The 27,807-nt window shown below is 43.1% G+C and overlaps 6 protein-coding genes across 6 annotated transcripts; 3 read left to right on the forward strand and 3 right to left on the reverse strand.

Moving 5' to 3' along the window:
- Window positions 1-800: 800 nt before the first annotated feature.
- Window positions 801-4,494, reverse strand: LOC117143124 (endophilin-A). Its single transcript, XM_033307613.1, has 2 exons — window positions 4,086-4,494; window positions 801-3,926 (listed from the first exon to the last, which is right to left on the reverse strand). Exon 2 carries the CDS (start codon window positions 3,857-3,859, stop codon window positions 2,750-2,752), a length of 1,110 nt encoding a protein of 369 aa, XP_033163504.1. The 5' UTR covers window positions 3,860-3,926; window positions 4,086-4,494; the 3' UTR covers window positions 801-2,749.
- A 948-nt stretch (window positions 4,495-5,442) lies between these two features.
- On the forward strand, window positions 5,443-6,187 carry LOC117143511. Its single transcript, XM_033308234.1, has 2 exons — window positions 5,443-5,561; window positions 5,633-6,187. The coding sequence occupies exons 1-2, from the start codon at window positions 5,508-5,510 to the stop codon at window positions 6,083-6,085; spliced, it is 507 nt and encodes a 168-aa protein (XP_033164125.1). The 5' UTR covers window positions 5,443-5,507; the 3' UTR covers window positions 6,086-6,187.
- A 2,063-nt stretch (window positions 6,188-8,250) lies between these two features.
- On the forward strand, window positions 8,251-8,889 carry LOC117143513. The gene is made up of 2 exons (XM_033308236.1): window positions 8,251-8,316; window positions 8,388-8,889. Exons 1-2 carry the CDS (start codon window positions 8,272-8,274, stop codon window positions 8,715-8,717), a joined length of 375 nt encoding a protein of 124 aa, XP_033164127.1. The 5' UTR covers window positions 8,251-8,271; the 3' UTR covers window positions 8,718-8,889.
- Window positions 8,890-8,972: 83 nt separating this feature from the next.
- Window positions 8,973-9,535, forward strand: LOC117143512. The gene has a single exon (XM_033308235.1). It carries the CDS (start codon window positions 9,017-9,019, stop codon window positions 9,434-9,436), a length of 420 nt encoding a protein of 139 aa, XP_033164126.1. The 5' UTR covers window positions 8,973-9,016; the 3' UTR covers window positions 9,437-9,535.
- Window positions 9,536-10,179: 644 nt separating this feature from the next.
- On the reverse strand, window positions 10,180-11,763 carry LOC117143509 (opsin Rh2). Its single transcript, XM_033308231.1, has 4 exons — window positions 11,577-11,763; window positions 10,542-11,458; window positions 10,458-10,491; window positions 10,180-10,403 (listed from the first exon to the last, which is right to left on the reverse strand). The coding sequence occupies exons 1-4, from the start codon at window positions 11,673-11,675 to the stop codon at window positions 10,308-10,310; spliced, it is 1,146 nt and encodes a 381-aa protein (XP_033164122.1). The 5' UTR covers window positions 11,676-11,763; the 3' UTR covers window positions 10,180-10,307.
- Window positions 11,764-11,777: 14 nt separating this feature from the next.
- Window positions 11,778-12,987, reverse strand: LOC117143510 (low molecular weight phosphotyrosine protein phosphatase 1). Its single transcript, XM_033308233.1, has 4 exons — window positions 12,807-12,987; window positions 12,565-12,746; window positions 12,338-12,511; window positions 11,778-12,280 (listed from the first exon to the last, which is right to left on the reverse strand). The coding sequence occupies exons 1-4, from the start codon at window positions 12,838-12,840 to the stop codon at window positions 11,918-11,920; spliced, it is 753 nt and encodes a 250-aa protein (XP_033164124.1). The 5' UTR covers window positions 12,841-12,987; the 3' UTR covers window positions 11,778-11,917.
- Between the last annotated feature and the right edge of the window lie 14,820 nt (window positions 12,988-27,807).

Genomic DNA, 27,807 nt, shown 5'->3' on the forward strand with positions numbered 1-27,807 from the left:
GTTTTTCACTCCGCATGCCTTTACAGTTTCGGTCATATAAATAGGAATTGCAAAGGATAGAAATATATAATATTATATTAACCTGAAAGAGCATGTATTTTCTTATTAAAATAATAAAAAAAAGTAAAATACAATACAATTTCAATAATAAACATTGTTTAACTTTAAAGCGAGCTGATAATCTTTAAGCATGTCTAATAAAAAGATCAATGTTTTCAAAAACAAAGCGAATTATATGATTTAAGCATTTGTTTAGAGTTACGTAAATATGTTCTTTGAACAAATTTCCAAGTTTACATTAAGGGAAAACTTTAATTGCTTTTTATAAACAAACAGGCAAAATATTGCCTTGATTTTCACCTGCCCAATGCCCAAAAAACAGCAATTAAAATTGGCAAAGAACAAGATTGAAGATTCCCCCACCGACTGGATTGGTTGCATCAGCCCAGACTGGCAAACACTCGTGTCCTGGCAGCATGACCTCACCCACTTTGGGTTGGAGGCATGGACTCCAGGGGTTGGATGCTGCGTCACGTTTCAATGTCATGCCCCAGTGGGTCAGGGGGTGGGGGCGGCTGCCACTTTTCCGCTCGTGTGTCTGTGTCTGTGTGGAAAATCGAAAATTTCAATGCTTCTGTTGTAGTTTATTGGTGGCGCCTCCGGATTCCCACATCCTCCACCGCCCAGTGTTACACAACAGGCAGCACGTTTTCTGGCTTAAAGGTCAGCTGGGAAATATCAAAGAGTAAACGACGGTTGCTTGTGTTTTTTTTTTCTCTCAGTTATGACTTTGAACGAAAGACACATTAAAAATTAAATTTTATTAATTTTGGTTTGCATAAATTAGGGTCTTCAGTTTTAGCGTAGTTATTATTATTATGTATATGCCTGGTAATGTATATTAATTCAAGTTACCGCCCACACAAAAATGCAAAATTACAATAATTATTGTTTGAAGTTCGGGTATCGCGTGGAAAGATAGTCTCCAGGCGATGGGGGGATCCTCCCCAGATGGATGGGGTGGATCCTCTGGAAATGTTCGCACTGGCAGTCTGTCCGTCCACGAGGCAAATGTTTAATCTTCGCACTCAAATATATAAGTCTGTTAAATGGTTTCTTGGCATTTAACAAATTTATTATCAACACAAGTTGCATGGCTTTCAGATCAATGTTTTTCTTCATACGTAAATATATGTATCTTGTGTATATCTTTCCTAAACGTACGAGTATATACATTCGTATGTATATCGTGCATAGCTGTTTCCGTTGTACACGTATGCCAACATGAGACTATTTTGAATCATTTTATCGGTTTGCCGTCGAATGTTTATTATTCTCGTTAAATATATAAATATTTGATCTAGAGTTGCGGTTGGTAAACGCCTTAGTAGGTTTGTAAGTGTTGCTATGCTTCGATTGACTTGACTGGATTTTGCTTACGTTTAAAGTTATTATTATCAACATTTTTGTGGAAATCGTTTAACTAGTATTATGCTTGTTGGTTGGTATTGTTTAGGAGGATTCTGTTACATTTACTTGCCGCTAGTACTGTTTATCTGTTATCGTCGTTTAAATATTCATTATATTGTTTACGTTGCTGCTCAGTATAATTTATAATAAATACATAATAATAAATATACATGTAGATAATACGCTTAATAAATATATTTATACATATATTTGATTTCATTTAATATATATATATATAGTTGTTATGTATATAATTAACAAAAAAAACAACACACATAAAAAGGAGCAAAAAGTAGGATACAAATTTCGCTTGTTTCATCCTTGCAAAAATTGAATTGAATTATTCTTTACATTGAACAACGAACATCAAGAACGGTATTCCGTATGCCTTTTAGAATAGAGTGTGGGGAGAGTATTGTTTTTGCACAAATATACGTAGGTAGAGTAGGTATATGTAGGTATTTCGGGTATATAATAAATATATGGGCGTATGGTGTGGATACGTAGCTTTAGCCTATAAAGGGACATTGCATAGAGAGCGCATTGGCTAGGTAAGGTTTAAATTACAACGATGAGACCGGATAAAAGACCTCCGAAAACTGGAGGCTAGACGAACTCAGGTGGAAAGACAAAAGAGACGCGCCTCCATGGGTGATAAAGATTACACGGGTAATTTAGTTAATTAGCTAGAGTGCTTTTCTGTTTGCTTCTGCCGCCGGCCAACTGTTCTAATACGTGATCGATCTATTGTGTGAAGTAGCACTAAAAGTTCGCACTTGCAACGAACAACAACGCTGACGCTTGAGAATCAAAGGTAAAAACGCAAGGAAGTGGCATTGCGCGCGTAACATCTTGTAAATTTAGTTAGTTAATACATTACATTAATTTAACTCGTAGTTAATTTGTTAATTATTGTGTTGCCAACTGGTATAATTTTGCACATAAAATTTAGTTAGCTTGCTCTATGGCCACCATGAATTTAGCCTGCTGTGTGCTAGCTAAGCCGTATCGTAATATCCGTAATCGTAGTAACCCGCTCATCTAATTCAACTATATATATATATTTGCATTTATGTGCTGCTTCTGCTGCTGCTGCTTCTGCTTCTGCATCGGCTTCGGCTGCCCAATTTCGCGCCTCTGGTGGCGAAACCAACATTAAGGTTATTGTTCTCCAATCAGCGATCTACGTACGTCTTCAGCCAGTTTGATAGGATGGGATTGGTTTAGGGGGTGGGAGTCCGGGTTCGGGATCTATACGAGGAACAGGATGAGGAACAGCCTAGTTGCCATTGGGCAGGGGCACCTGCACCTGAACGTACGACTGCGGGAAGTAACCGGTGCGGCCATTCACCGCGCCCTCGAACCAGTTGTCGTCGACGCGATTCAACAGGGTGATGATGTCGTTCTCCTTGAAGGCCAGTTCGCCGGGATTCTCCGGCTCGAAGTCGTAGAGGGCCTGGCAGCAGGGCTGCTGCTGGCGCTGCGGCGTTACGGCCATCGACTTGGCGGGCGAGCGCATCGGCGAGGGCAACGGCGAGGCGCTTGAACTAATGTGAGACGGCGTGCCATCTTCGTTGAGGCCGCCGCCACCGCCGTCCAAGTTCAGATCGAGCAGCGTCTTGGGCACGAACTCGTTGCGTGGCCGGCTCTCCGCCTCGGAGCGCTTCTCCTGCAGTGTCTCCTGCAGGCCTCGAAGGACATCCGCGCATTGCGAATGAAAATCGTATAGTGCCTCGGCAAAGGTGACCAGCTGGGAGACGTGCTCCGTATCGTTCTCGAGCAAATTGAACATGCCCACCTGGGCCAGCTGGAGCGATTCACCGAACTTGTCCTCGGCACCACGAATCTCATCGTCCTTGGCCTGCCGGCGACGCTTGCAGTCGAAGTCTAGTCGCCGGCCCTGCAGCTTCTTGCGATGATGCATTACCTCCTTGAGGTCTTTGGTCTGCATATGATGCAGTGGCTCCAAAAAGTTCTGCTTGATGTTGTCGTCCAGCGAATACTTGACGTCGGCCATCTGTTTCAGCGCTTCGCCGAATTCGACGAGCGCCTGCGCGAACACGCTGTTGTCCTCGCCGAGCTTCTTCCCATAAGTCAGCATGCATTCCGCGAGCAGGCCCTCCGGTTGCGGATACGTATTGGACTTGGCCTGTCCGGACAGCTTCGAGATGCCCTTGACCGCTGCCATTTTGGCCCGTGCCGTCGGATTCGGCTGCAGGAACTCCTTCGTCTTCAGCTGCAGCTCCTCCACCAGCTCCACGGTGACGTCCGTCTTGCGTTCCATCTCCATGAAGTCCATGTCCAGTTTGGTGCCCTCGGCACCGCCCATCTTCTCCGTCATATACTGATTGGCCTTGTTGATCTGCTTTTTGAGTCCGGCGAAAGCCATGGCTGCTGCTGTCTCTTCTGGTTTTCTTCCTCTGGTTAAATTGGTCTTGGGGCGCTCGACGCAGTTGCTGTGAACGGGTTGGTTGGGTTAGTCGAGACTCGATTTCAAATTCAATGTCAATATCATCATGTCAACAATTTCATCAATGGACCCAATGGATGGCTGCCTCATTGGCTGGCTGGCTGAGTGTGTCTATTTTTAAAACGTTTACGTTTGGAAGACTTACGCGGACTGCACTTTTCTCCGTTCCTTCTCCGCTGGGGGTGCTACTTTCCGGGGTTCTTCTGCTCGCTCAGTGGAGGCTGCGAGTGGGGAAACTCGGATTGGCTTGGTGAACTGTAGCCCGAGTTCGAGTTCTACTTTTGCTGACTACTGCGGGCACTTTCACTCGCTTCGCTTGCTCTGCACGTTCTGCCCCCGTTTTTTTTTGTTGCTCTGCTCGTAATCTTCGATTTTTTCCAGAACCTTGGGCTGCGTAATGTTTGAAGGACCGTGAGTCGTTACTACTACTACTGGTCGCGCGCAGGGGGCGGGGGCTCTGGGGTCGCGTTTTCCACTCGGCTCGCAAAAATCAATATCTTGACTGTGTACAACAATTTTCAACGGCACTAAGCCACTGGAGCTGCGGGACTATCGATAGTTCTGTAAAGAAACACTCAGTGTGGCCGGTCTTCCGTAAAATACCACACTCATTCGCATGCAATACATGGACATACACGGGATCCTCTCTAGGCATATGTTAAAGATGTGAGGGACTTAACATTTTTATTTAATTTCTTTAATGTAAATAAAACAATATATTTACATAATACAATATATTAAATATTAAAGTATTATATATATTTTATATGAACAAGCCAGAAGCACATAAATCGTTAACATAATATCTAACATTTAATAGCTAATATATACTAAATATATATAATTTGAATTTGAAATCTATGTTGATTGGCAGAATTATCGGTGTCAATATCGATATATTGAGTCAGGACTCTCTGTCCAAAGAGACTAGAATATATATGGGCGGTCCCACTGTCCTTGCACATGCTGTTAATCGAACAGCTGTTAGAATAAGATACAATAACAGTTTGGCGCGCAAAATCCTAACATTACAATACTTTTAAATATATTATATTGATAGAAAACGTACTCAGCAAAAATAAAGCTGTATAACTGCTGATGAATCTTACGCTATGATAAAAATGGAATGACTCAGAATGGAAAAGAAAATATAATCATAACTGTTGACCAAAATAACTGTGTGCAAAATAACCAGTAGCGCAGCAGTCAATTTTATCTTTCCAGAAGGTGGCACATATAATCCCAGGAAAATGTATAGATAAGCCCGATTTGCATCGTAAAAACAAGTGTCGTCCACAGAATGAAGTAGCAATTTTCCCACCTTGTTTTATATATATTCTGGCTCTATCTGAACAGATAACCCCCGAGAGGTACTTAGCACCACCGAACAAACAATGAACATGTAAATCAGTTCAATCGCAGTAGAAATAGTTGAGATATCAGAGATAAGGTCGTCCCGCCGTGTTTTTAATGGCGTATAAAAGCCGCAAGCCGTTGTACATTTAGCAATTAGTCTCGACGAAACCCAACGACTGAGAACCAAGTGAACTCAGATAAAATTAAAGAAATGAAATTCGCAATTGTTCTACTGGCGGCCAGCATTGCCTGCATCAGCGCACAGGTGAGGAGTTGTGGCCCGCCCCCCATTAAGTGGATTATTATGTAACCGAATTATCATAATTTACTCGAAAGGGCCCTGGAGCTCCTGCTGGAAATCCCCTTGCCGGAAATCCCTTTGCCGCCGCCAATCCGTATGCGTCCGCCTTTAATCCCTTCCTAAATGGAATTTTCGGAGGAGCTGGCACTGGAGCTGCCGCCGGAGTAGCCGCTCCCGTGGCACCATCTGCTCCCTTTGGAGGCGCCTCGATTTCCTCCTTCTTCCAGTCGATAGTCCTGCAACGCGAAGCCGAGCGCCTGCTTTCCCAGCCTGACTTCCCCGCCGACCTGGCGGAGCGCGTCCTGGATGTGGTGGCCACCTCGGAGGAGTCGATCAGCGGCTGCAACAACGCCACTTTGCCCTGGCTGCAGATCCGCTGTGTCAAGCCTCTGCTGACCGCGGCCAAGAACCAGCTGAAGGTCATCGACGATGAGTGGCAGGCACGTTTGGCCGCCACCGCCAGTCCCGCTGGAGCAGCTGCTGCCTAGGATCCTAGACCTCTCCTCCCGCTGCCTTAGTGTCCATTACTTCCTAGCTTAGCAATCGACCAACATAGATGCAATAAAATTTAAATAAGCTTAATGCCGGAATTTCCTCTGCTGTTTTGTGGGGTGGAAAGGTGTGTGTGTGTGTGGGGGCAAAGGACTCCTGACCTAGGACATGCTTTGATGTGGCCGGCCAAGCTTTGCATTCCGCTGCTTTATTAAATTTCCCATCGGGAATTACAAATTTTGGCGTTGCCTTCTTGACGCTTTTCGGGGCGCAAATACTTGGCTGCTCACGTCACCATCACGAAAATCCTAGTTCCGTCGCTTCGACCTCGACCAAAAGGATGCTTATGCTTTGGAAAGGCAGAGATGTCAAAATGAAGTTATAAACTAATATTTTTTATAAATTAATAATTTTACTTTGGCATTTTTTTAGGATTTTTCATTTATGGAATTATTAGCCAGTGGTACAATTATTTTTAACTTTTTTGTAAAATAAGTATTAAATAAGCTAACTTGTAGATTTTAAAAAGGCAATATAGTTTAATAATTAATTATTAATATAAAAAATTAAGAATTAATAAAAAATAATTGTTATAATCTAACAATACCATAATGATTTAATTTTCAGCCAAATATATTGGCCAAGTCGTCATCACTTCGACGCACACTTGAGCCATTTTGGCCATCGCTGGAACTTGACGCATTTTGGCCAAATATTTGCACTGAGTTCCTCTGCTTTGGCTGCGGGTTTCGTTTCCCTGACCTCCCTGGCCCAGCCCATTTTGAGGGGTTATGACAGCCCTTTTATGCACTTGTCCATTGGCGCCGCCAATTGTTTCCAGTGCATGATTTGCTGCTTCTCAATTGGAGCCCTTTAAGTCGAGGGTCGGGAGTCAGCTCGCTTGAGTTGCGTCCAGTTGCGGCGGCAATGTTGATTTATGTGCCAGTGCAGCTCCAATTATCCAATGTCCTCACTCAAATTGCCGGCCATCCTGCCCTCCTGCGACTCCATTCGATTCGATGTGAATCGAATCGATTCGATTTGATATGGCTTTTGGATTTGCATTTCAATTTGAATTCCGGGCTTAGGACCTGTGGTTATTAAATGGCTTGGCTTAACGAGCCAAGGACCGGCCACAAATGACCAAATGACCAAATGACGAAGGGGCCATTGGCTGTTTGATAAGCCACGAACAAAGCCTGAATGGGAATGGGCGAGTTTGAATTCAGATTGAAATATGTAATTAAATGTAAATTTCCAACATACACAACACCCGCCGCTTCACAAGATGGGGAGTGAAAAGTTTTTGGGCCAATTAATGAAAGTATTTGGGGATTGAAACTCGAGTTTGTTCGTCGTCATTGCAACATTACAACAATGCGGGCCAAACTTGGCCAACTTTGGCGTAGTGTTAGCCGCGAACTGATCGACCAGCCCTCCGAAACTAAACCTCAACCGAATGAACCGCCTTAAGCTCTGTTTTGGTAATGCAAAAGTTGCGGCATTTGAAATTCAGGCAGCGGCAGCAAAACAAAAAATGGTAATTTCGAGCACAGAATGAAATCCAGCCGCAACTGCCCAACTAAGAGTACATATAAATCCGAAATTGGTTAGAGGAAAAAATTTAAAAAAATAGAAAAATAAGAGCAAAATGCGACACACACGAAGGGATACTACGGAAAGTGCATGTATGGAAATTTGTTTTCGGTTTGCGGCTTTTGTTTTGATGCAAAAGTTGTGTGCCCCCCAAAGTAGGCAACAAAATTTCTGCGGCTTTGGCCTGTGTCAAAGTTCGTTAGTTCGTTTGTTAGTCGACGATATTGTGGGTCGCAAAATTAGTGCATAAACTAAATCCGTTCTCGACCAAACTTCCAATCGAATAGTGAATCATCTGCCAACTGAATGGTGTTTATCCGCAGTTTGCTATTAGCACTTGCTACTGTTATTTGATCTCCGAGTGCCACTTCCGCTGATAAAGTTATCTAATTAATCCGGCAAATATACGCTTATGGACCAGCATAAAACATAATGGGGTTGAGGCTATCGTTTCGTATTGCACTCAGATAGATGGTGAGATAAAGTGAGGCTGTAAACTCTATCTAAGCGCAAACAGAAGATAAGTTTGAATGTCTTTGAGGTTTTTCAAATTGTGCTTCAGTTGGTCATTGAAAGTTTCGAGAAAATGTCGAGTGCAATGCTGATAGCTTTCTGCGTCTTGGTTGTTTTGGTAATTGAAAATAAAACTAAAAAGAAAATCTTTAAAAATAATCTATTTGCACATATATATGCTCCCAATAGACCGGACAATCGGTTGGCCAAAATGTGGCGGTGCAACAGTCAATTGATTGGGCCAACGAACAGTTCAAAGTCGCTCAAGTTGTGGCCCAAGGAAAGCTACCCAACAATCTTGAGGCCCAGAACGATGCCAATGACCAGCTGGACACTCTGAAACTGGCTTTATCTCATTGCGAGGCTGAGCTGAAATCCACCCAAAATGTCGATCTTCACAAGACTTGTGTTAAAGCCGTGTTCGCTGGCTTTTACACTGCTTTGGATCGCTTGGCCGCGGAACACTGGCCCATTTTTGGAGCCACCTCTGGTGCCTCACGAATTGGATTCTTCTGCTAATTGACCTAATTATCCTAAAAAGTTTAACAACAGAGGGGAATTTTTAGGAATCTCAGTGAAGTGCTGCTTAAGAAATGTTTACGATATTAGACTATTTGTACCATCGTTCTAATATGTATTAAGTTATACAGATTTTGAAGATTTTCGGAATAATAAAAAGTTATTAGGCTTGGATGGAGTTGTTTACTATGTTGTAGTCGTGCTTGACATTTTTTTTTTTGCTTTTGTATAGAGCTGCCTATGACAAGCCATTTATTCTACAGTTTAACAAAATTTTTGGTTTGAACACTTAGCTTACAATGAGTTGGCTGTCAACCATTCTCGGTATTATTTTGATAACACTTTTGTGTACGGTATGGATAGCAGCGCATCCGCGATGGGAGCAAATGGCCCAAGCTGTGGCCACCCAGATGAAGTACGACGACCGGTATAGAATCCACACCGCATCTAAGGCAGCCAAAAAAGTGGATACGCAGATCCACGACTTCTACGTCAAGCTGGAGAACCAGAAGAAGGTAGCTGCCCGTGACATATTGGATAGTGCATACACTGAAACGACCAAATGCATCGAGGTGTTCTACAGTGGAGAGCTGGAGCAGCAGTTTAAGGACTGCATCGAGCACGTCACCAGTCTGCACATGGAAAGGCTGAAGTCACTTCTCCAAATTACCACTAAGCGACAGGGCAGCGGAGCAAGCAGACTTAACATCTGGCACTGATGATACCCTGGAGTCCTCCCAGGATCGCTGGCAGGCATCGATTCTGCTTTCTTTGCGCCCAGTGCTTTCTGATGTACTTTAATTAGACAGTCAACTCGAGACCCGTCACTGCAGCTTTTCATCTCAATCTGGGTGGGTGTGATTTCGGTGGAAGGGGATGGCATTCTAGTGCTCATTAGGCAAATGCTTGGTGTGGGAGGCAGGAGGTCGCGGGTGGTGGCTGTTTCGTAATTATAATCATTAGACGCGAGACAAAACCCTCACAAAGCAAATAGCGACATTAGCTGCGTGGAAATGTGTGTCAATGAAGATGAATCTGCCCGAGACGCCAGGGAGTTGAACCCTGCGACTGGCATTGTGGATTTTGCAACGCTGGAGGGTCCTCCTTCGTGGAAGCTCGAAATTACGAGAGTTTCGGCTCTGGAGGACTAATGAGAATGCAATGAGTGAGTTGCAAACTGCATGCATATTTCCATTCCCAAGTTCAATCATTTGCTCTGATTTAATTGCGTTCCTTGGGGATATCGCTGAATACTTTGTGTATATGGAAGTCGGCTTTTTAGGACTTAATGGTTTTACATATATGTATACGGGAAATTTGCATAATTAATAGTTTAAACGCAAACTAGGCATTGGTAATTCTATTTGCAACTTCGTTACAATATTTACAATATGTAATAAGATTAGAAACAAGTTTTAAAACAATTTGCAAACTAGCTTTATTTTGTAAAGTTTTAGGTAGCTACTTTTTGTTATGCTGAGGTTTATTCCATTTTTTTTTTACATTTTTGTATCACTTTACGATATTGCATCACTTTTTTTAAACTTTTCTGTGCCCCTTGCAGGCAATTGCGTTGCTTTTTTTCATGGTTTAAGCCTTTGAATCCGCCTCAGATGTAGTTTCCGTATCGGAAGCGGGTGCATCCGGCTTCGGCTCATCCGTATTGCCAAACACACACATAGGACACTAAAGGGAGAGGAAGGATTAGTTAAGGACATTAAAATGGCCAACAAGGTCTACCTTTTCCTTGAGAACTATGCGGTACTTGGGATGGCTAAGGAATTTATTATTAATTTATTATTTATAGCTTATAGTTTCACTCACCTTATGCCGTACACAATCGGATTGTAGACGGCACTCGTCTTGGCGAAAGTCGCTCCCCAAATGGTCGTCAGTGGGGTCAATCCGTCGATTTTGAAGAGTCCAAAGTAGCAGATGACAAGGTATGGTGTCCATGCCATAAACCATAGGGAGATGGTAGTTAGAGCCACCTTGGCCAGCTTTCCCTCGGCACTTTTGTCGCAATCCTCCGAGCTCCGCAGAGATTTCACATTCATCTTCTTGGCCTGTTCCCGCATCGCTTTCTCATGGGCTGCCACGGCGGCAATGATGAACCAGTAGGAGTAGCAGATGAGGAACAGTGGAGTGTAGTACACGAAGAGGGAGTAGGTGATTAAATACGATCGCGGGTTCCACAGACGCGTCATATAGTCGATGCTGCAGGCAGTCAGATTGCCCTCGGGCACATAGGCGCTCCAACCAACCAAGGGCATGACTGTCCAGAAGACAGCCATCATCCAGATGAAAAGTATCTTCATTATAGACGTCTTGATGGTCATGGGTGTGCCGTTGATACCCTTCACGATCACATTGTACCGATCGAAGGCGATCATGCACATGGACCAGATGGACACACAGCCAAAGAGCGAGCCACATCCCGCGTAGATGTCGCACCACAGCGGCCCCAGCACCCAAGTCTCGTAGTAGAAGTTAATAATCATCACCGGCGACTGGGAGGCCATCATACAGAAGTCGGAGAAGGCCAGGTTGAGGACGAGCAAATTTGCCGGCGTGCGCAGCGACTTTGTTCCACCGAAAATGTAGACGACCACTCCGTTGCCGCAGCACGAGATGATCATAATGGCCAGGGTGAACAATCCCAGGATTTTGCTCATCATGGGATCCATGGGCGCGAAGCGGCTCCAGTAGGGGTTCACCAGGTGCGCCATGTCGGGCAGCACCTGCGGGATTGTAAGAGGTGATAAGTTGAAGTGTCATCGCAAAGAATGGTTCTCTATTTACCAACTTTCATTCAAAGGTAACCCTATACAACCCATCCTTTCCCCCAATCACACTCACATTGTCCAGCACGGAACCATTGCCGCTCGACTGGGCCTGAAACCTGGGCCCAGAAAGGGCCAGGTCGAATGGCGTCTCCGGCAAATGACTGCGCTCCATGCTCAGCTACCCGCAACCCCTTTGACTAGACGATGGCTCATCGAAGTGGATCTGAGCCAAGAGGCCGAATTCCCAGCCCTTTATAGATGGTTGCTAAGCCAATTAGCCGCTCATCAAAAGAGGCGGGGAAGACTTATATACGGCGGACAGCTGCCGGATAAAAGTCAATTTTATTTTATTTCATACGCTACATAATCTTAGCGCAAGGTTAATTTGCCGCCTTTGATTATTAGTTAGTGACACTAAAGGGCAGCCAGAAATTTCTGTCCGCATTTGTGGCACAGTTTTCGCTGCACTCCTTGGCTGCATGATGGCATCGAGGTCTTCGAGTTGGATGGGTCGGTCGATGAGGACATCAGTCCACCGGAGGATCTTACATCCGTGTTTAGCAGATATATGCCACTGTTGTTTTGGCTCGTTTCCGTTACGTGATTCGCCTTAGCCGAGTCCTGCGGCGCATTATCCTTGCCGGGGTAGTAGAGCTCATCATCATCGGTGCTGGGCAGCTCGTACTTAACAATGTCCACTTTTTGGCTAAGGATGAGCTGCTTGCAGCACTCTTTGATTTGGTAGTAGGCGGATCGAAAGCTCTTGAGCTTGTGGGTCTGGATGGATTGCAATTGTTGTTACAAGTGGGTTGCCAAATGCTTGGATAAACTCACTGGGGATAGGCTGTCTATAAAGGCCGGCAGTCCATTCTTGCCAAAGGAACTCAGAAGAAGTACCTGGCAGTGTTTGCCGGCCCTGTTGTCCGCAGCCCAGAGGAGCAGTTCTTTGAACACGGCCTCATCCATTGCCACAACATAATCAAAGTACAGAAAATCATTCACGCTAAACTATATAAGCAGGATTATATATGTGCAGTTCATAGGTTCAAATATAAGTTCACCTGACGACAAAAGTGATCGGATCGCAGTCCGTGCTCCCGCAGAATTTGCAGGCATCGTTTGTTCGGTCGTCGTCCAGTGTTCCATGTCCTCAGACCGGCGCTATCCACCTCCCAGTAGAGACTCGTCTTGACCATCAGATTCTGCATAATCACCTCGGCCATCGGAGAGCTGCACGAGTTGCCTTCGAAATGGTTTTCCTTGCAAAATTGCAATAAATTCAAAACTAAATGCCATTTCTTACCCATGCACACAAACAGTATTTTCTTGAAAGTCATTTTTATTTTTCTCTTGATACGTTTTACTTGGCTAAATTCTCCCACTTTCAACTATAATTTAAACTAATTTTCCTAACTTCTTTTTCGAGACTTATGTTGTATTTGACTGAGTTTTTAAATTGCCTGAAAAACATGTCGAACGGAATAAATGACACGGCTTACTGGGTGGACTTCCTTTGCCCATTCGATCTACTGCTCCGTTTAGCCCAATGAACTCGACTTCAAGGTGGAGTAAGTGACCATTTGCTAAGATAATCATCCCCACTAATGCACTTTTTACACCACTTGCAGTCCTCCCAACACATTGAGGACAATGCTTGTTCTGTACTCGTGTGCCACGCCCACAAACCCATTATTCTGCCCGAAAGGGGCGGGTGGCAAGATAGTGTCACGTGGCTGTCAGGTGTTGGCCACGTACCAAAGACACTAGAATAACAAGATGCGTAACGGCCATACAAATTTTTGGCACGCGATTTTTTGGCCGTGGCTCTAGAGGTGGCTCCAGGCTCTCTTGAGTTTTTGTTCGAGAGAGAAAGAGCGGAGAGCGCTACAGCAAACAGCTCTTTTCTACGCATACAGTGATAGCATACAACTGTATGTGTGCACACGTATGCTCATGTATTGTAAATTTGACAAAATATGCCCTTTACCTTAGAAGTTCGTTGACTTTAAATCTATATTATTTTTTATCAATTGGCACCATGCGAAAAATTCTTGTTTTGCATTGCCTCAACGTTATTATTATTTAAATAAAGCTTAGAAATAGTAATAGACGAATCTATGTACATCACAAAATAAATTTCGAAAATGACTTTATATTAGAATACTTGTCATTAGGGTATTCAGCTTGCGGCGTGAGAAAAATTAATAAGGCAATGATTGTTGAGTGCTTGTGTCCGCACTTCGTGCCTGACGATATGACTTTTGCAACGAACTGTTTTCATATTTTTATTTATTTTATTAATTTTTATTTTCTACTACGTATTATTATTTTTTATGAAATATTATTATGAAATATTATTATTTTTATTATTTATTAATAAAATTATTATTTTTATTATTTATTAATTAAATTATTATTTTTTTATGAAATTAAAAAATAATTATTATTTTTATGAAATATTTATTTCTCAATGTTATGTCTTCTTTTTGGAAAATTTATGTTTCAAATTACAGTAGTTATAATAATTTCCTTTGTATTTGCTTTAATTATTATTATAATAATTATTATAATAGTCAGGGAATTTTTAATTTATTTCATCATATTGCTACGAAATTGGCCACAACTCCAAATATGTAAATTCGTTTCTTCGATCAGAATTGATTTCGGCCCGAAAATCGTCTTCTAGCACAGCACGCACACATATACGCGTTCTCGTCTCTTGTTTTTACTCACGCAAGCAAGCAAATTCTATTTTTATATTTCTTACGCTCTCAACGTGAGCGAGCGGAAAGAGAGCAAATTTGGCCTTCACCAAAAAAGTGGCTGCATAGTGCCAAACGAATGTATGGCCGTTACGCATCTTGTTATTCTAGTGTCTTTGCACGTACAGTCTTGTCGCGAGCTGCATTCGAAATTAGTCAACAGGTTCAGCGAACTTCCAGCCAAGGTAAGGAAAATTGGATGAGAAGAGGGCCAATACCAGTCATGTATGTTAAATGGCCAGAAAACATGCACTAAACATAAAGCATTTTGGCTTTTAAAAAGCAAATTAAAGTCATAGTCCGATACAAATGTATTAAATATGAAAGTCAAATTAAAGTAACTTTTCCCTTTAATATAATATCTTTGCTACTTCCGAGATTGAAGTCAATGTGTTTTTCCGTGTAGTAATGATTGACCCGATCCCTGCTTATACTGATGTCATGTCACGATGGCACTTCAGCGGACAATGCAGCTGGAATTCATTTTAATTCAGTCTCAATTAAACGACTTCTGTGTGAACTCTCGGATCAATTTTGAACATTTCAGAGGGCGAAACACTATGCCAGCGTTTTTTGTTCGCTCTTTATTTTTTATTTCGATTTACCTTGCCCCTTGTTGAGGCGAGTGGAGCGACGAGTTGGCTTGTAACTTGGCCATTGGCAATATCCAATTGGAATTGCATTGAACGACTAAATTGAAAATGCAGCTGAAAAAGCATATTTCACTTATCACTTTTCACACAAAACACACAAGCAAAGGCCAAAACAAAGGGCACTCTGGCCAAAAGGGGTGGCCGCTTGAGGTGGAGGGGGAGGGGTGTTGCCAGGAAAAGCGGGCCAAATGAAATTGTAAGCGCAAAAGTAAAGCACAACAGCAACATGCAGCGAAAACAGCAACAAGTCACTCACTAACCGGGTGAGTGGGAAATAATATGTGTGCTCGCATGCAGGATGGCTGGTGGGTGGTTGGGTGGCTTGGGTGGCTTGGGTGGTTCGGTGGTGCAAAGCGGGTTAGATGCCGGACGGAAGTGTGGCTCTGGCACTGCATTGTTGTTTTAATTAAAAACAAACCTACCGAGCTGCTGGCCCGACAAAAACAGAAGCTGGCAAAAAAAAAGTAAAGCCAAAGTGAGCAACCTGAGAGGACAGAACGAAGGCGAGCTGCAGTGTGGTTGAAAGTGTTGAATATTTGGAGCAAAGCTAAAAAACACAAACACAAGAAGCAAATTGTGGAAAAATCCGGGAAAAATGTAGCACGAAGTAAAGAAAACCCAACGGAAATGTGCGACTATCTGCTCATACATATGTAAGTGTTGCCGCTTATGTGTTTTGCTGCATTGGCTAATAGCAACCGTAATGCTGTGGCAGCATTTCGACCAAATTAAGGGATGAGCCACACCTAATGGCACTTTAAACGAAGCAACCGAGTTGAAAATGCGAATAAAAAATGAAGAACAAATGCAGCTGAGGCCTGACCTGGCTGGTGCAAATGCTTTTTGTTGACCACCAAATGCAATTTACAGCACAACAATCGGCGGTGAACGCAAAATGTGGCAACTGCCCCAGAAGAAACTAATAAAACACACAACTTTGTTGGCCTGGCCGCCCAGGAACTGCATTAACTGACCAGTGAGTTGGTGTAACATACATACATACATATGTATGTATGTGCATAGGTGCAGCCAGCAACAAAAGGGGCAACAAAGGGGGGCATTCAGTGTGCTGCAACAAGAGTTGGTACAAAAACATCAACAGCATCCTCATAGTTTTGGCCACAAAGCACACACAATTAGACATGGAGCCCGAGTAGACAGGTGGAAGGGATGTGAGTGGGCTGGTTGAAGGGGGAAAAGCTGAGTGGGTCGGAAAAGTGCAGCGCGTTTGCGGGCATTTCCCGCTGATTGAGGTTCAACGTACACACATACACACATTTATGTATATGTATGTATTTCCGGGTTTGCTTTTTAAAATTAAATTTGCCGTGAGCACATGTGAATATATGTATGTAGTCTAGGACTTGATCCTTGCTGCTGCTGAACGGCGCCAGAGGTCCTTTTTCGTTGCTAAACAAACGCCACTACAACCACTTTCTATGGGATTTTGCTGTGCGTTCAGGTGTGAAAATTAAATTAAATTGTTTGCCAAAAAGGGGCGTGGCACTGTGCTAGCTAATTCCATATTTGAATGAATGTGGACACGATAAATATTTATTGTCGCCACAGTCAGACATTTTCATTTACACAAGAATTAATCGTTGGGCACAAAAATTCAGAGATTACACACTGCCACTTTAAGATTACGTATACATGACGTTCAAACATTGCAAACACTAAAAGATTAAACTATATTACTAATTATACAGCACAAATAGCTATTATCACATGTAGTGACGAAGCGCGCCTCAAGTGTGGGAATTTCACTGCTATAAATACATACAAATATGGTACATGACAAAATTAAAATCTGGTGTATAACATGTGGCAAAAACACTAATTTGTAAAATATTTAAATAAATTTTTTCCACTTTAAATGAAATGCTTAACAATCCCGAAGTACTTAACGCAATTTCTCCCCTTCGTGCACTATCTTATCTTTTGAACATTTTTGAACAAATAAATAACAATAATATTGTATTGCCCTCTTTTGGGGCTTTGGCTGATTTTGGGTTGAGAAATGTCTGGGGAAACCCATTAATAAATGCTGCAGACGAGCAACGGAAACTGACCTCAGATAGGCGGATCGAAGGAAACCCAAGCGGGCCCGAACTCATTAAAAAGCCAAAGGCAAATATGGCCCAGCGTCTTGGCCATTTCCTTAACCTTAAATTCGACCTCATCAATAGCGACGGCAGCCAGCCAGTTGAAAAGTCGTCTGACCGAGATTTTTTGTGGCCGATAATGCGGCACGTAGCGGCAATTCAGCAAATGATGCAGTAGGAAGCTTTCCACTGGAACGGGTACGGGCACGGGAATGGGGCACGTTCCGGTGGCAAGTCAATCGTCTGGAGCGGCATCTTCATCTTCGGCGCAGCTCGTAAGTCATTTACCATTTTGAGGTATTTAATGAGCCAAAAACTTTTGGCCGCACATAAATTAAAAGTCGACTGGAACGCATTCAGGATCCCTGCGGATTCGCCAGGGGTCAGGGTCAGGTGTCCGTCCGTCTGACCAGCAATATGGCTCTATTAGCATGCCCATTAAAATTAGACAAATGGTTGCCATTGCCGGTCGCCGTTTCGCATATCCGCAACTTCAGCCCAGTCCGCAGATTTATGGCCATATGAAGGTTCGTTGGCTGGATGGATTTTGGCCGGCCTTTCGCCGCAATCACATTCGCCACTTGAGAGAAATGCGCCGCTGCCGTTGGTTATGATAAATGATTTTGTTGCCCATCAGCGCAAATGCATGCATGTGTTTGTGTGTGTGTGTTTGCGCCACAGTGTGTGTGAAGGTCGTTCAAAGTCATCCTGTGTAATTGGCAAGAGCAGGTAAGGGTCATACTCTATTAAAGGCGGTTCCAAAAAGAATGTATTTTTAAGAAAAATTGATGGATTATTATGAATATTTTATTCCTTATTATTAGTATTATTAGTAACTGAGACCATAGTTATAGTAGTACTTATAAATGCACCATTTAAACAAAAATATTTCGGATGTAGAAATACCTATTCAATAGAAATTTGTAAATATTTATATAAATATTTAAATGTAATATTTAAACTCAATTTCTAACTAAAAATAGTGGGTTTTTGTTACCTGTTTGGTACCTAAAACCAAGGTACTTCTTGCTTTAAAATTCGGCACTTCCACTTTAAGGAACCGACACTTTCTCCAATTGAGCTGCCTGAATGGAATGAGATTTTCCGCCTTGATTCCCTTTGCTGGCGCAAGTTCTTTGTGTTTGCCTAAGCGGCTTCCACTTGGCATTTTCTTCTGTACCGGTCCGGAGTCCGGACTGGGCCGAAAGTCCTTGGCAAATTTAACCCTTCACTTCATTAAACGTACTTGCCGATACCCCGAGGGCACACAAATCACTTTGGCCGCAGATACAAAGGCTGGCTAGGATTGGATTGGGTGTGGCCATAGAAATTCGACATATAGCCAAACAAAAGCCTAATCGTGCAGCTGCCACATCTTCTACTTCTCACTGGCCACGCCCACAACGGGCCAGAGGAGCAGGAGGAGAAGGAGATCCGTTGAAGCTACCGCCTTTTGGTTGTAATCCATCAACCTGCTTCGGTTTTGATTTGGGGCCACTGTCGCAACAAATACGGCAAACAACAGAGCGAGGAATTGGCATGGATAGGTGAAAGGGTTTTGGATTTCTTTTTTCGAGGCGGAGAAGGTGAAGCTGGTGGAATTGGGAGCTGAAGATGAAGTTGTAGGCCTGCCACAATGAGCCCAAAACGTTGCCAGCAAATTGTTTTCCATTCTCTGTTTGCCGGTGCGTGTTGTTCCTACATCCGTTCGGTGTTTTAGGTATTTAAGCATTTAGTCAGTCGGCTGAGCCTCTTTCACTCCAATCTTTCGGTCCATTCAGTTGTCATTTTGTCCACTCTTCTCCCAGGCCATTCCATTGTGGACGAAGTGAACTCAATGCGGGGGCAAATATGACAAATTAAGCCTTCAGGCAAAAGCCAAAGCATACTTTTGTGTGCCGCCCCATATTGTTTCAGATATAAAATGGTTGTTGTTGGCTGAACAAAGTTAACCAATTAGGCTAATTAATAAATGACACATGATTTTTTGCAAAACACGTGCAACATTTTTAATTTTACATTAGGCAATGAAAAATGAATTTTAAATTGCAATCAATTATGTTGATTTGCGGTGTTTTGTGTATTCTTTTCGAGTATTTTTTTGGTTTTTTATAGAATTTATTTGGCTCAGCACTGATGTCTAAATCTTTGGTCTTTGAAAACAGCTCAATTAATAAAGTTTCCATTGTGGCTGCTGGCCAATTTTGCGAACATCTTCGACACTCAGCACTCTATTTCGACCACATCTCTTGTTTCACCCTTGAGTTGTCAATCATTTCGATGATGCTGCGATGCACTGGAGATAGGACCAATTTCCGATGAGGATTGCAGCTGGTGTGGCCGCTCATCCTCATCCCATTTCTGTATTGTTCCTTTTGCTGGCGCGTCACTTTCAATGCCGCACGCACATGACTTGGCCGCAAACTTGCTTACTTGGCCATGACTTTCGGAGGAGGGCCGCAAAGGCATGGTGGGCATCAGCAGCAGTTGGATAAAGTTTCCTTCACTTTTCGGAACTTGCAACTTTTCTCATTTGTGCGTGTGCATTGGTAAGTTGCACACACCACTTCTTCAGTTCGCAGCCTGCCTTTGCAGCTTTCAAGTTGGAGTGGCATCCAACTGTCGTGCCGACCCTCGTTTCCCTTTCGCCTCTAATAGGACAAGCACGAAACTAATCCGCAACACGACGACAAGAAAATTGAATTCTCGCAACTGTCAAATTGAATCTGCCTGCGCCTGACCCTTCCTTCTTGGCAATTGTGGAATCAAAACTTGAACATATTTGGCTAAGAGGGACTAAGCCCAACTGTTCGCCTTTGTTTAAGAAGGAAGCTGAACGTGATCAGCGGGTAAAAAAAGTTAAAAATTGTAGATTGGAGTAAAACTTAGCAGTGAACGATTCAATATGAATACTTTTAATTAGAAACACGCACATCCACAATTAGCTCAGAGTTTTGGTCAAAATGTGTCTATTATACTTTTATTTTATACTTTACTTATAGTTTACCAAACGTTTGGTTTACCAATTAAAAAACGTATTATTTAAATCTCTAAGCCAACAGAAGCTTTTCAAGTGAAGAAACGTTATAAGCAAATGTTTAAAAAATTACATTTCAAACAGCTTGTAAATAAATTAAAGGCAGACTTTTCAAAAATTTAAAAGCATGCTTTTTCGAGTGCCCTGCGTATGAGTGATGTTGCTGTTATTGGCTTCGCTGACTTTTACCCATTGTAAGTGTCGTTTATTGACTTGCCTGGATAATGACAGTCTTTATCGATTACGCGATTATCGCAGTGTCACTTTAGAATTTTTCGCAAAAATTTCCTCATTTTCGGGGCGGAAAAGCTTTTAGCCTTCGCCCCTCGTGACCGCCCGCCCACTCCCCACTCCTCAATCTCAATCTTCAATCCCAAAAGTATGTATTCGCAACGCCCACTCTGCGTCATTCGGCGGGCGAAATTGCTGCGCTTCAAGTGTAATATCACTTAAGCTCTTAAGCAGAGGGAAAAAAATAAATAAAAACAGCCAACCAGCCGCCTCAATTGCCACACTTTCAGCTGATTGGCCTGGCCACGCCCCTTTTGGCCTTCAAAATAAGAACACAAAACTCCCCGTCTGTCTCATCCAGAACGAAAATAAAATGTCTCTAATGTGCGCCGAGCTGTTTAGCGCTAAAAGGATTTTGCAGTTTGAGCTGCAGTCAGCGTCGGCAGAAGTGCAATAATTGAACAAAGGCACATTTGCATTTGCCGGGGCATAAAACAACGAGCAGGTGAGAGCGTAGGAGGTTCACCTGCGTAGGACAGGTGAGATACAACCAAATGCTATTTGCGCGGCACTGCCAAATAAGCAATCAACAAGAACACGACAGCGAATTAGTCACCTGCACACGGTGGCAGTCCGTTTGGAAATGAGGTGCGAAAGTGCAGGGCGGAAATTTATGTTGCAAGGTGCATAATGCAAATGCAGGCAAACAATAAAATAACGAGTTGTCTGTGCAAGCAAATTGCATCGGGAACACAAAAACAAGCGAGTGAGTCAGCTTGCAGCACGTGCCGGAGTCAAGGAGGCAATCGCCTCATGCTCGGCTGCCTCCTCTAACAAACGTGGCACAAACGACAACACTCAGTCGCAGACAGCCGGGCTAACAAGCCGAACGAGCACAGGGCGAGTCCAAAGGACAGCCGAAGGAGCCATGCCAGAAGCAACTCCAACCAGGCAGGCAAAAATTTGGCGCTTGTTTGCATATTTGAGCTCCTGTTTGCCACCTTTGTTGGCCCAGGTGTGCACGGCGAACAAAGAAACGGCTTGACGACTCAGACACTGCGAAAATAGAGTTTAACGATTTCTGAATGTTTAAAAACATACTTTTTCCTACTAGTTTGAAGAGAGTTGAAGAAACCTACGTTCCAAAATGACAATTGATAGAAACCGATTTTAGACATTAGCAAGGCAAAAATAACACCGATCTGTTCAGATTTCGCGAATCAATTACCGCGCTGTCCGCAGTTGTTTGCATCTGCACCACGAAAAGAATCCAATTCCACGACGCAACGCTGTTCCGGATCCAATCGAATGTCCAAACACGCGGCCCCTCATTAGGGAAATCTCGTTTCTGTGCATGTTTAATTTAAAGCTCAAATCGAAATGCTGCGTGACTTAATTAAATTGCAATGCCATCGAAGGGGAAGCCAGGGTTATCCATCCATTCACCCCAATCGTGCCACTGATGCCACCCATGCCACACTGTCAGTGGCAATAACAATTTAGATAAACATTGAAGGCGGCATGTGGCGCGTGATATGCAAACGTGCGTAATTAACCTTTTGAAATGGATAGCAGGTGGAATCCACGCACCCCCTCATCGGCTTTGGATAATGCCCACAGTCTATATATATGTGTATCCGCTGGCTAATCACCAAGTGCAGCTGATGAGTCCAAATACTGCACGTTCGAATTGAAATCGGCGCCGCGGCGCTGACGGCGCTAATCTAGATGCCACATCCCCGCAAGGAGTAGACTCCCCCAAACTATCAACAAATAGCATTAGGCATAATTATCAGCTTAGTGCAAGTATCGAAGGGCAGCTGTTGTTGTTCTGGCCACAAGGCTGGGCCTTCGCTTTCTTGGCCAAATGTCTTCATTGTCGTGGCCATCAAAGGGACTTGCAAATGGCATTTGCAATGACATTTGAGTCCTCATTCCGCACCTACCACCACCGCACCACATTTATGTACGTATAAGCCTCTGAAGGATAACGCGCTGCGGGTGTGACTAATGTTGACTTGATGATGATTAAGTTGCACGTCCCCCAGGATGCCCCACGTGCGTGTTGACTGTGGGCTGAACTGTGGGCGTGTCTGCCTCGAAGAAACTATCTATGAAAAAAATGGGGGCCAAAGGGGAGCGAGCCCATTTCGGTCAAAGTCCCTGTCCACGGCGAACGTGATTCAATTAGAAAGGAAAATACTGCACCGAGTCAAATGAAATACACTTAAACACTTTTTGCCAATAATCAGTCAGTGGCTTGGACCCGCCGGGGATTGTCACGGCACCTTTTAATTATGTTGATAATTAGTTGGCGACGTGACGGCTTTGAAGCCCAATCAGCAGTGCTTTCTGCCCCAGAGGCCTGTAATTGTTGGCCAGTAGCCCCGGTTCGGAGCATTGATCTTTGCGCCAGAAGCTCCGGGATTTACACGGAAAGAAAAGGTGGAGTAAGTCCATGCAAACATGCTAATAATGCTCAATTATGAAACGATTTCTATTTCATATAAGTGAAATTGTTAAAAGTGGCAGAACATTGCCTTTGATTATAAGTTATGCGTAGAACACCTTACTTAATTATGGCAAAGTTTTTAGCTTGAGGCACATTTGAATTGCACTGCCTGTTTCCATTTAATTGCTAATCATCTTTGTAATTCCTAATAATTTAATTGATTAAACCTATTATAATTGCCTAATATTGATAATAAATGAAAGTAATGATTTTGCTACCGAGCCTTTCGGCTTGTTAGCTCAACTGATTTACTGAATTGAGTTTATTGAGGCTTAGTGTGAGTGAAACTGTCTGAATGAAATTATATTCATGAATAAAATGTGTTTCATTGCAAAGCTTTCATTGTATAGCTACGATGATGGTTACCCGACTGCTGTTTTGGATGATGTAATGACAGTGAGATGACAGCTGTTGAAGCAAGATGGGTAAGCAGGGTCAGGTGTGGACGAGAAAAATTGTCAGGTTACGGGACATGGTTGCATTTTGGACATTCGTTACTGGGCTAAGCCTCCACCTGAACTGCCAATCATGTTGGGCTTCCAGCTCCTAGCTCGATCCCGACTCCTGGCCCCTGGCTGCTCGTGGAGACAGCTTCGATAACAGGACGTACCGCAACATAAAAGTGAAGGACCAATGCCAGGAGCAGCAGCAGGAGCAGCTGATTCCGGAGTTTAAGCCGGAATAGAGTGACAAACACAAACTGTGGGATAAATTTTGCCTGGCAACGTTCTCATTCCTGGCTGACAGCAGCAATTCGAGTTTGGCACTGGGATTGAATGAACCTGGTGTCCTGATGTCCTGATATCCTCCCATTCCCATTATTCCATTGGCATTGCTTAGAGCAGAGTCCTTCGGCTGGCCCTGCAACTCCTGATTCCTGGCGACGCATTTCGTCTGTCGCACGTGTCAATGCGTCTTTGAATGCTCAATTAAATTTTCGACTGATTCGGTTGAACCCGGGGGCCAGATCCCACGAAATCGGCTTGTAATTGGGATTTTGCATTTACCTCCTGCCTTCTGACGGACTATTTTGGCCATTCGCTTGTCCGTGGGCTAAGTTTATTGGCGGTCCCCCTCATAAAGTATTCGCTTTAAGAGTACTGATACACAGGGAATAAATATATGGCTATTATATCATGGAGTATAATCGAGTGCACTTCTATTCCGTAATACTACACAGGGAATAAAGATACGACTCTATTCCATTCTATTCTTTTTTTAATAATTAAATATATTAATTTAATATTTATGAATATCTACATTAAGTCCCTAGTTTATATCAACATATCATAATAAATGTTGGAAAATAATTTATTAATATTTTGATTATTTATTTATGTGATAATGGAGTAATGTAAGGTATTCCTTAAATGAAATATTAATTTGTAAATTATTTTTCAATGCCTTTCATAAGTTTGTGCTTGAATAATTTTCGCAGTGCACTTCTGCTATTCCCGATGCTGTTGCAATTTGATTTCCGGACGGGAAACTCTCAGTTTATTGATATGTCGGCATGGGGCCATGCATTTGTGCAAAAATATTGGCAGCCAATTGTATAAGTCATGTTTACAAAACACTTACAGGTCGCACCCAGTCTAGCTGAATAACTGAATGACTGAATGACTGAGTGACTGACTGACTGACTGACTGCCTGAGTGACGAATGAAGTTAATGAAAGTTTATTGAGCACACGGCATTGATTGAGCCATCGAGTGAGCTTGTGATGGAGTGGCTGGATGGGCGGCCACTTTGCCGAGCTTAATGAATTTTGCCAGTTGAGCGGAAACGGAAATACACTGCCTACCATTCGCGATGTGTGATGGTGTGGGTAGGTGCGGCTGTATGTGCTTGTATGTGGGTGTATAGCTAAACAAAACTCTCGCCCATGTTTGTGTGTGGGCGCTTTTAGGTTGCGAGGAAGGGTTTTCCACATAGCATTCGCTAATGAAACTCCTTTCATTTGCACTTTCTCCATTTAACCGGCTATTAGGCTGCCTTGTGCTTATCACCATCCGCCCATCTCCGAAAGAGACCGCACTTTTCTTGCCAACTTAATCATTTGACTTTTGTCTAAAGTTTCCTTTGAGCTTTTTTCCTGCTATTTGTATTACATTTGTGATCTTAACAACTAATTTACATGCAAATAACTTTTTCAACTTTGGCACTTTGCACCGATATATACATATAAATGTATAGATATATATACATAAAGATATACACCCGCACACGTACGCGCATAGTCTCAATTGCCACTTATCAGCTCATCGATGAGGTTGGCAAAAGTTTTATACTTTTTATGGGTTCTTTTTTTCCTTCTTTTTCGGGGGCGAAACTTGAACAGTTGTTATTCCATTTCTGTTTGAGTTTTGTTGTATGTTATTGAAATCGCTCGGGGGAGATCCGTGAAACAAATCGCACAGGCCTGGCATTAATCTGTGATTTTAATGCGCCGCCATTAATTCAGGCTAAGCCGAGTCCTTTAATAGCCGTAAAGTGTTGACGACTCCCGCACCGCCGTAAGTGTCCTCCGCTTTGGTTCCTGGACCATGACAGCGGTGTCGGATGGGTGGAACCACTCAGCCGCACTCTAGTGGCAATCATGCCGGTGTGGGCTTGGGTCTGGATCTGGTTCTGTGTCCGGATCTGGGTCTGCTGAGGTGCCTATAATCATAAATTACGACCGAGACCACATGCGGTTGCCTTTCGCAGGCGTATACGCGATATTCCACTGTCAGTGGAGGTGGGGAAACGGAAGGGAGCAGAGAGGATGCTCCTTTGATGCACTGCGTGGACTTAATGTGAATTATTTGCATTGCGGTTGGCTGACCACAGTGGCGGCCACGTGAATAGCGGCCACTCCAGGTGCGGAGCCAGCCAAGCGATGACCTCTGACCCGCAGGCGTGCGTAGCTGCAAAGGAGCCGTTGCAGTCCAGTGTTCATAATTTAATCACACCCGCCATCCCTCATCCGCCGGTTGATCAAACAAATACACGCACATCTGGTGCGGCGATGCTGGGTAATTAAAATGCATTTTGCTGCAGGATTTAATTGTGAACCCCGATTGCACAATTTAAAATGCATGACATGCTGCTCAAAATTTCGCCAGCAAGAGGCTAAGAGGCCAGAGATCGCAGGCAAATGCAGCTGCTCCCTGCGGCGCCGCTTCCTTGGGGACTTCCACTTCCCATTTTCATCCGGGCTCCAACGTGGGCTCAAGCAATCACTTCGCATTTCCGCCCGCACCACATGGCGCCATGATGTTTTTCTGGTGTTGCACACATACATTTGTAGGAGTTGTGACTCGTTTGTCCGCCCTGCGCATTTGTGTTTGGTAATTTTGATTTGTTTGCTGCATTTTATACATGTTTTTTTCCGGTCGCAAGGGAAAATTGATTTCGGCAAATGATGTTGGCGTTGCTGATGTTTTTGTTCCGCCCCTGTTTGCCAACCAATTTTGCTCGGTTTCGTTTTTTGGCAAGTAAATATGCGTTTAAGCAAATATTTTAGCTTGTTGAGTGTATGGCTTTTTGTACTTTTCCGCGTTCTCATTTTGTTTCGTTGCTTTCTGTTTTTTCTGGCTGAAAAATATTTGCTTTTAATTCCGGCTACTTGCAATCCGTTATTATAAGAACACAATGCAAACAGGCGGCTTGAATGTTGAAGGTTGCAAACTCTGATCAGCCACTTTAAAATTGATCATACCTACTAATTACACAAGCCTATTTTATTTTCAAATTTAATTTATGTCAGCAAAAGCATTACTATTTAAAATTAAACGTATAATGCTAAAGCTTGTTAGCTTATGCAAATAGTTCGTTCATTAACTAAAGTTAATTGTAACCCTTTAAATAACCGCATTCATTGAAAAAATGCTCCGGAATATATGCAAAACGATGCTGAAGTCAAAACAGTTTGACTTTTATTTTTAAATAATTCAAAAGGTTGCGACCAGAAATCTGCGGATTTGGCGCGGCCGCATTAATTTGCTGTGACATGTTGACAATGGAATTTTCATTTAAATTTTCAATTTGCTCTTACCAATACAATTTTTTGCATTAATAGTGAATGAGATAGCAGTACAGTGGCTCTGCTCGCACAGGACATATGTGGCTGTCATTCGGGTAGCGCGAAAAGCGGAAGTTGCAAACCGGAAATCCCATTGACAGCCACCTCATGAATTAATGCGGCTTGTTTTGCTTCGTTTCCTTCTTGTTTTGTGTGCTCTGCGTTATGTTATTAATTAATTTACATATTGTGGAGATGTTTCCCCTCTTATCGGCGACGCAGTTCAAATCCGAGCAGCAACAGCTCATTAATAATTAATATTCAATGAAAAAAAGTCTATCGGCAGGCAGCTTAATTTTTGTTTTCCTGATTAAGCATTGAAGCCTGTTTAAATATGCTTTAAAATTCATCAGCGAATTAATTTGTGGAAATTGTATCGGATACAACGAGTCATTTGCGGAGCTTCTTCTGTGGAAAGTTCTGCTGCGCTTTCATCTTTTCGTTTTTTTCACCATTCACTGTTGACATTTCGCCGAGTGTCTGTGTGCGTGTTTCGTGATTTTTCTGTCCTGTCTGCTCGCATTTTTCATTGCTTTTTGTTGCTGAATTTTATTAAAATCTGCTCCCATTTGCCATAATTTGAATTATTTTTTTTACGCCCACATGCCGAATGACAAGCCCGCCCCTCCGGTGCCGCAGATGAGTTTGACAAGCAAATAAGATGGCGGAAATGAAGGTTGGGGGTAGCGAAAATAAATGTACACAAAAGACTCTATATGGTACATGTGGGGGTTCTGAGTTCCCAACCCCAACGATGCTCCCTGAAGCACCATTTGTTGCAATCAAATGAAATGCCAGGCAGCCAGTGAATTGACAGACACTAAACCCCCGCATTCCGCCGCATTCGAGCCATTTATGAAAAAGCATTTTTAATTTCCAACGGACAGAGCTGCTGAGTCTGCTCTATTAAGCGGGTAATCCATTTAAAGGTAAATGCA

The sequence above is a fragment of the Drosophila mauritiana genome, chromosome 3R, assembly GCF_004382145.1.
Source record: "Drosophila mauritiana strain mau12 chromosome 3R, ASM438214v1, whole genome shotgun sequence".
Classification (NCBI taxonomy): Eukaryota; Metazoa; Arthropoda; class Insecta; order Diptera; family Drosophilidae; genus Drosophila; species Drosophila mauritiana.

Coding starts and splice junctions, on each gene's coding strand:
- LOC117143124 (XM_033307613.1), bottom strand. CDS start 3,859: ATGGCTTTCGCCGGACTCAAAAAGCAGATCAACAAGGCCAATCAGTAT.
- LOC117143511 (XM_033308234.1), top strand. CDS start 5,508: ATGAAATTCGCAATTGTTCTACTGGCGGCCAGCATTGCCTGCATCAGC. Junction 5,562..5,632: donor TTGCCTGCATCAGCGCACAG/GTGAGGAGTTGT, acceptor TTTACTCGAAAG/GGCCCTGGAGCTCCTGCTGG.
- LOC117143513 (XM_033308236.1), top strand. CDS start 8,272: ATGTCGAGTGCAATGCTGATAGCTTTCTGCGTCTTGGTTGTTTTG. Junction 8,317..8,387: donor TCTGCGTCTTGGTTGTTTTG/GTAATTGAAAAT, acceptor TGCTCCCAATAG/ACCGGACAATCGGTTGGCCA.
- LOC117143512 (XM_033308235.1), top strand. CDS start 9,017: ATGAGTTGGCTGTCAACCATTCTCGGTATTATTTTGATAACACTTTTG.
- LOC117143509 (XM_033308231.1), bottom strand. CDS start 11,675: ATGGAGCGCAGTCATTTGCCGGAGACGCCATTCGACCTGGCCCTTTCT. Junction 11,459..11,576: donor ATGGTTCCGTGCTGGACAAT/GTGAGTGTGATT, acceptor ACAATCCCGCAG/GTGCTGCCCGACATGGCGCA. Junction 10,492..10,541: donor CCGATTGTGTACGGCATAAG/GTGAGTGAAACT, acceptor TAAATTCCTTAG/CCATCCCAAGTACCGCATAG.
- LOC117143510 (XM_033308233.1), bottom strand. CDS start 12,840: ATGACTTTCAAGAAAATACTGTTTGTGTGCATGG. Junction 12,747..12,806: donor AATACTGTTTGTGTGCATGG/GTAAGAAATGGC, acceptor ACCATTTCGAAG/GCAACTCGTGCAGCTCTCCG. Junction 12,512..12,564: donor CCGATCACTTTTGTCGTCAG/GTGAACTTATAT, acceptor CTGCTTATATAG/TTTAGCGTGAATGATTTTCT.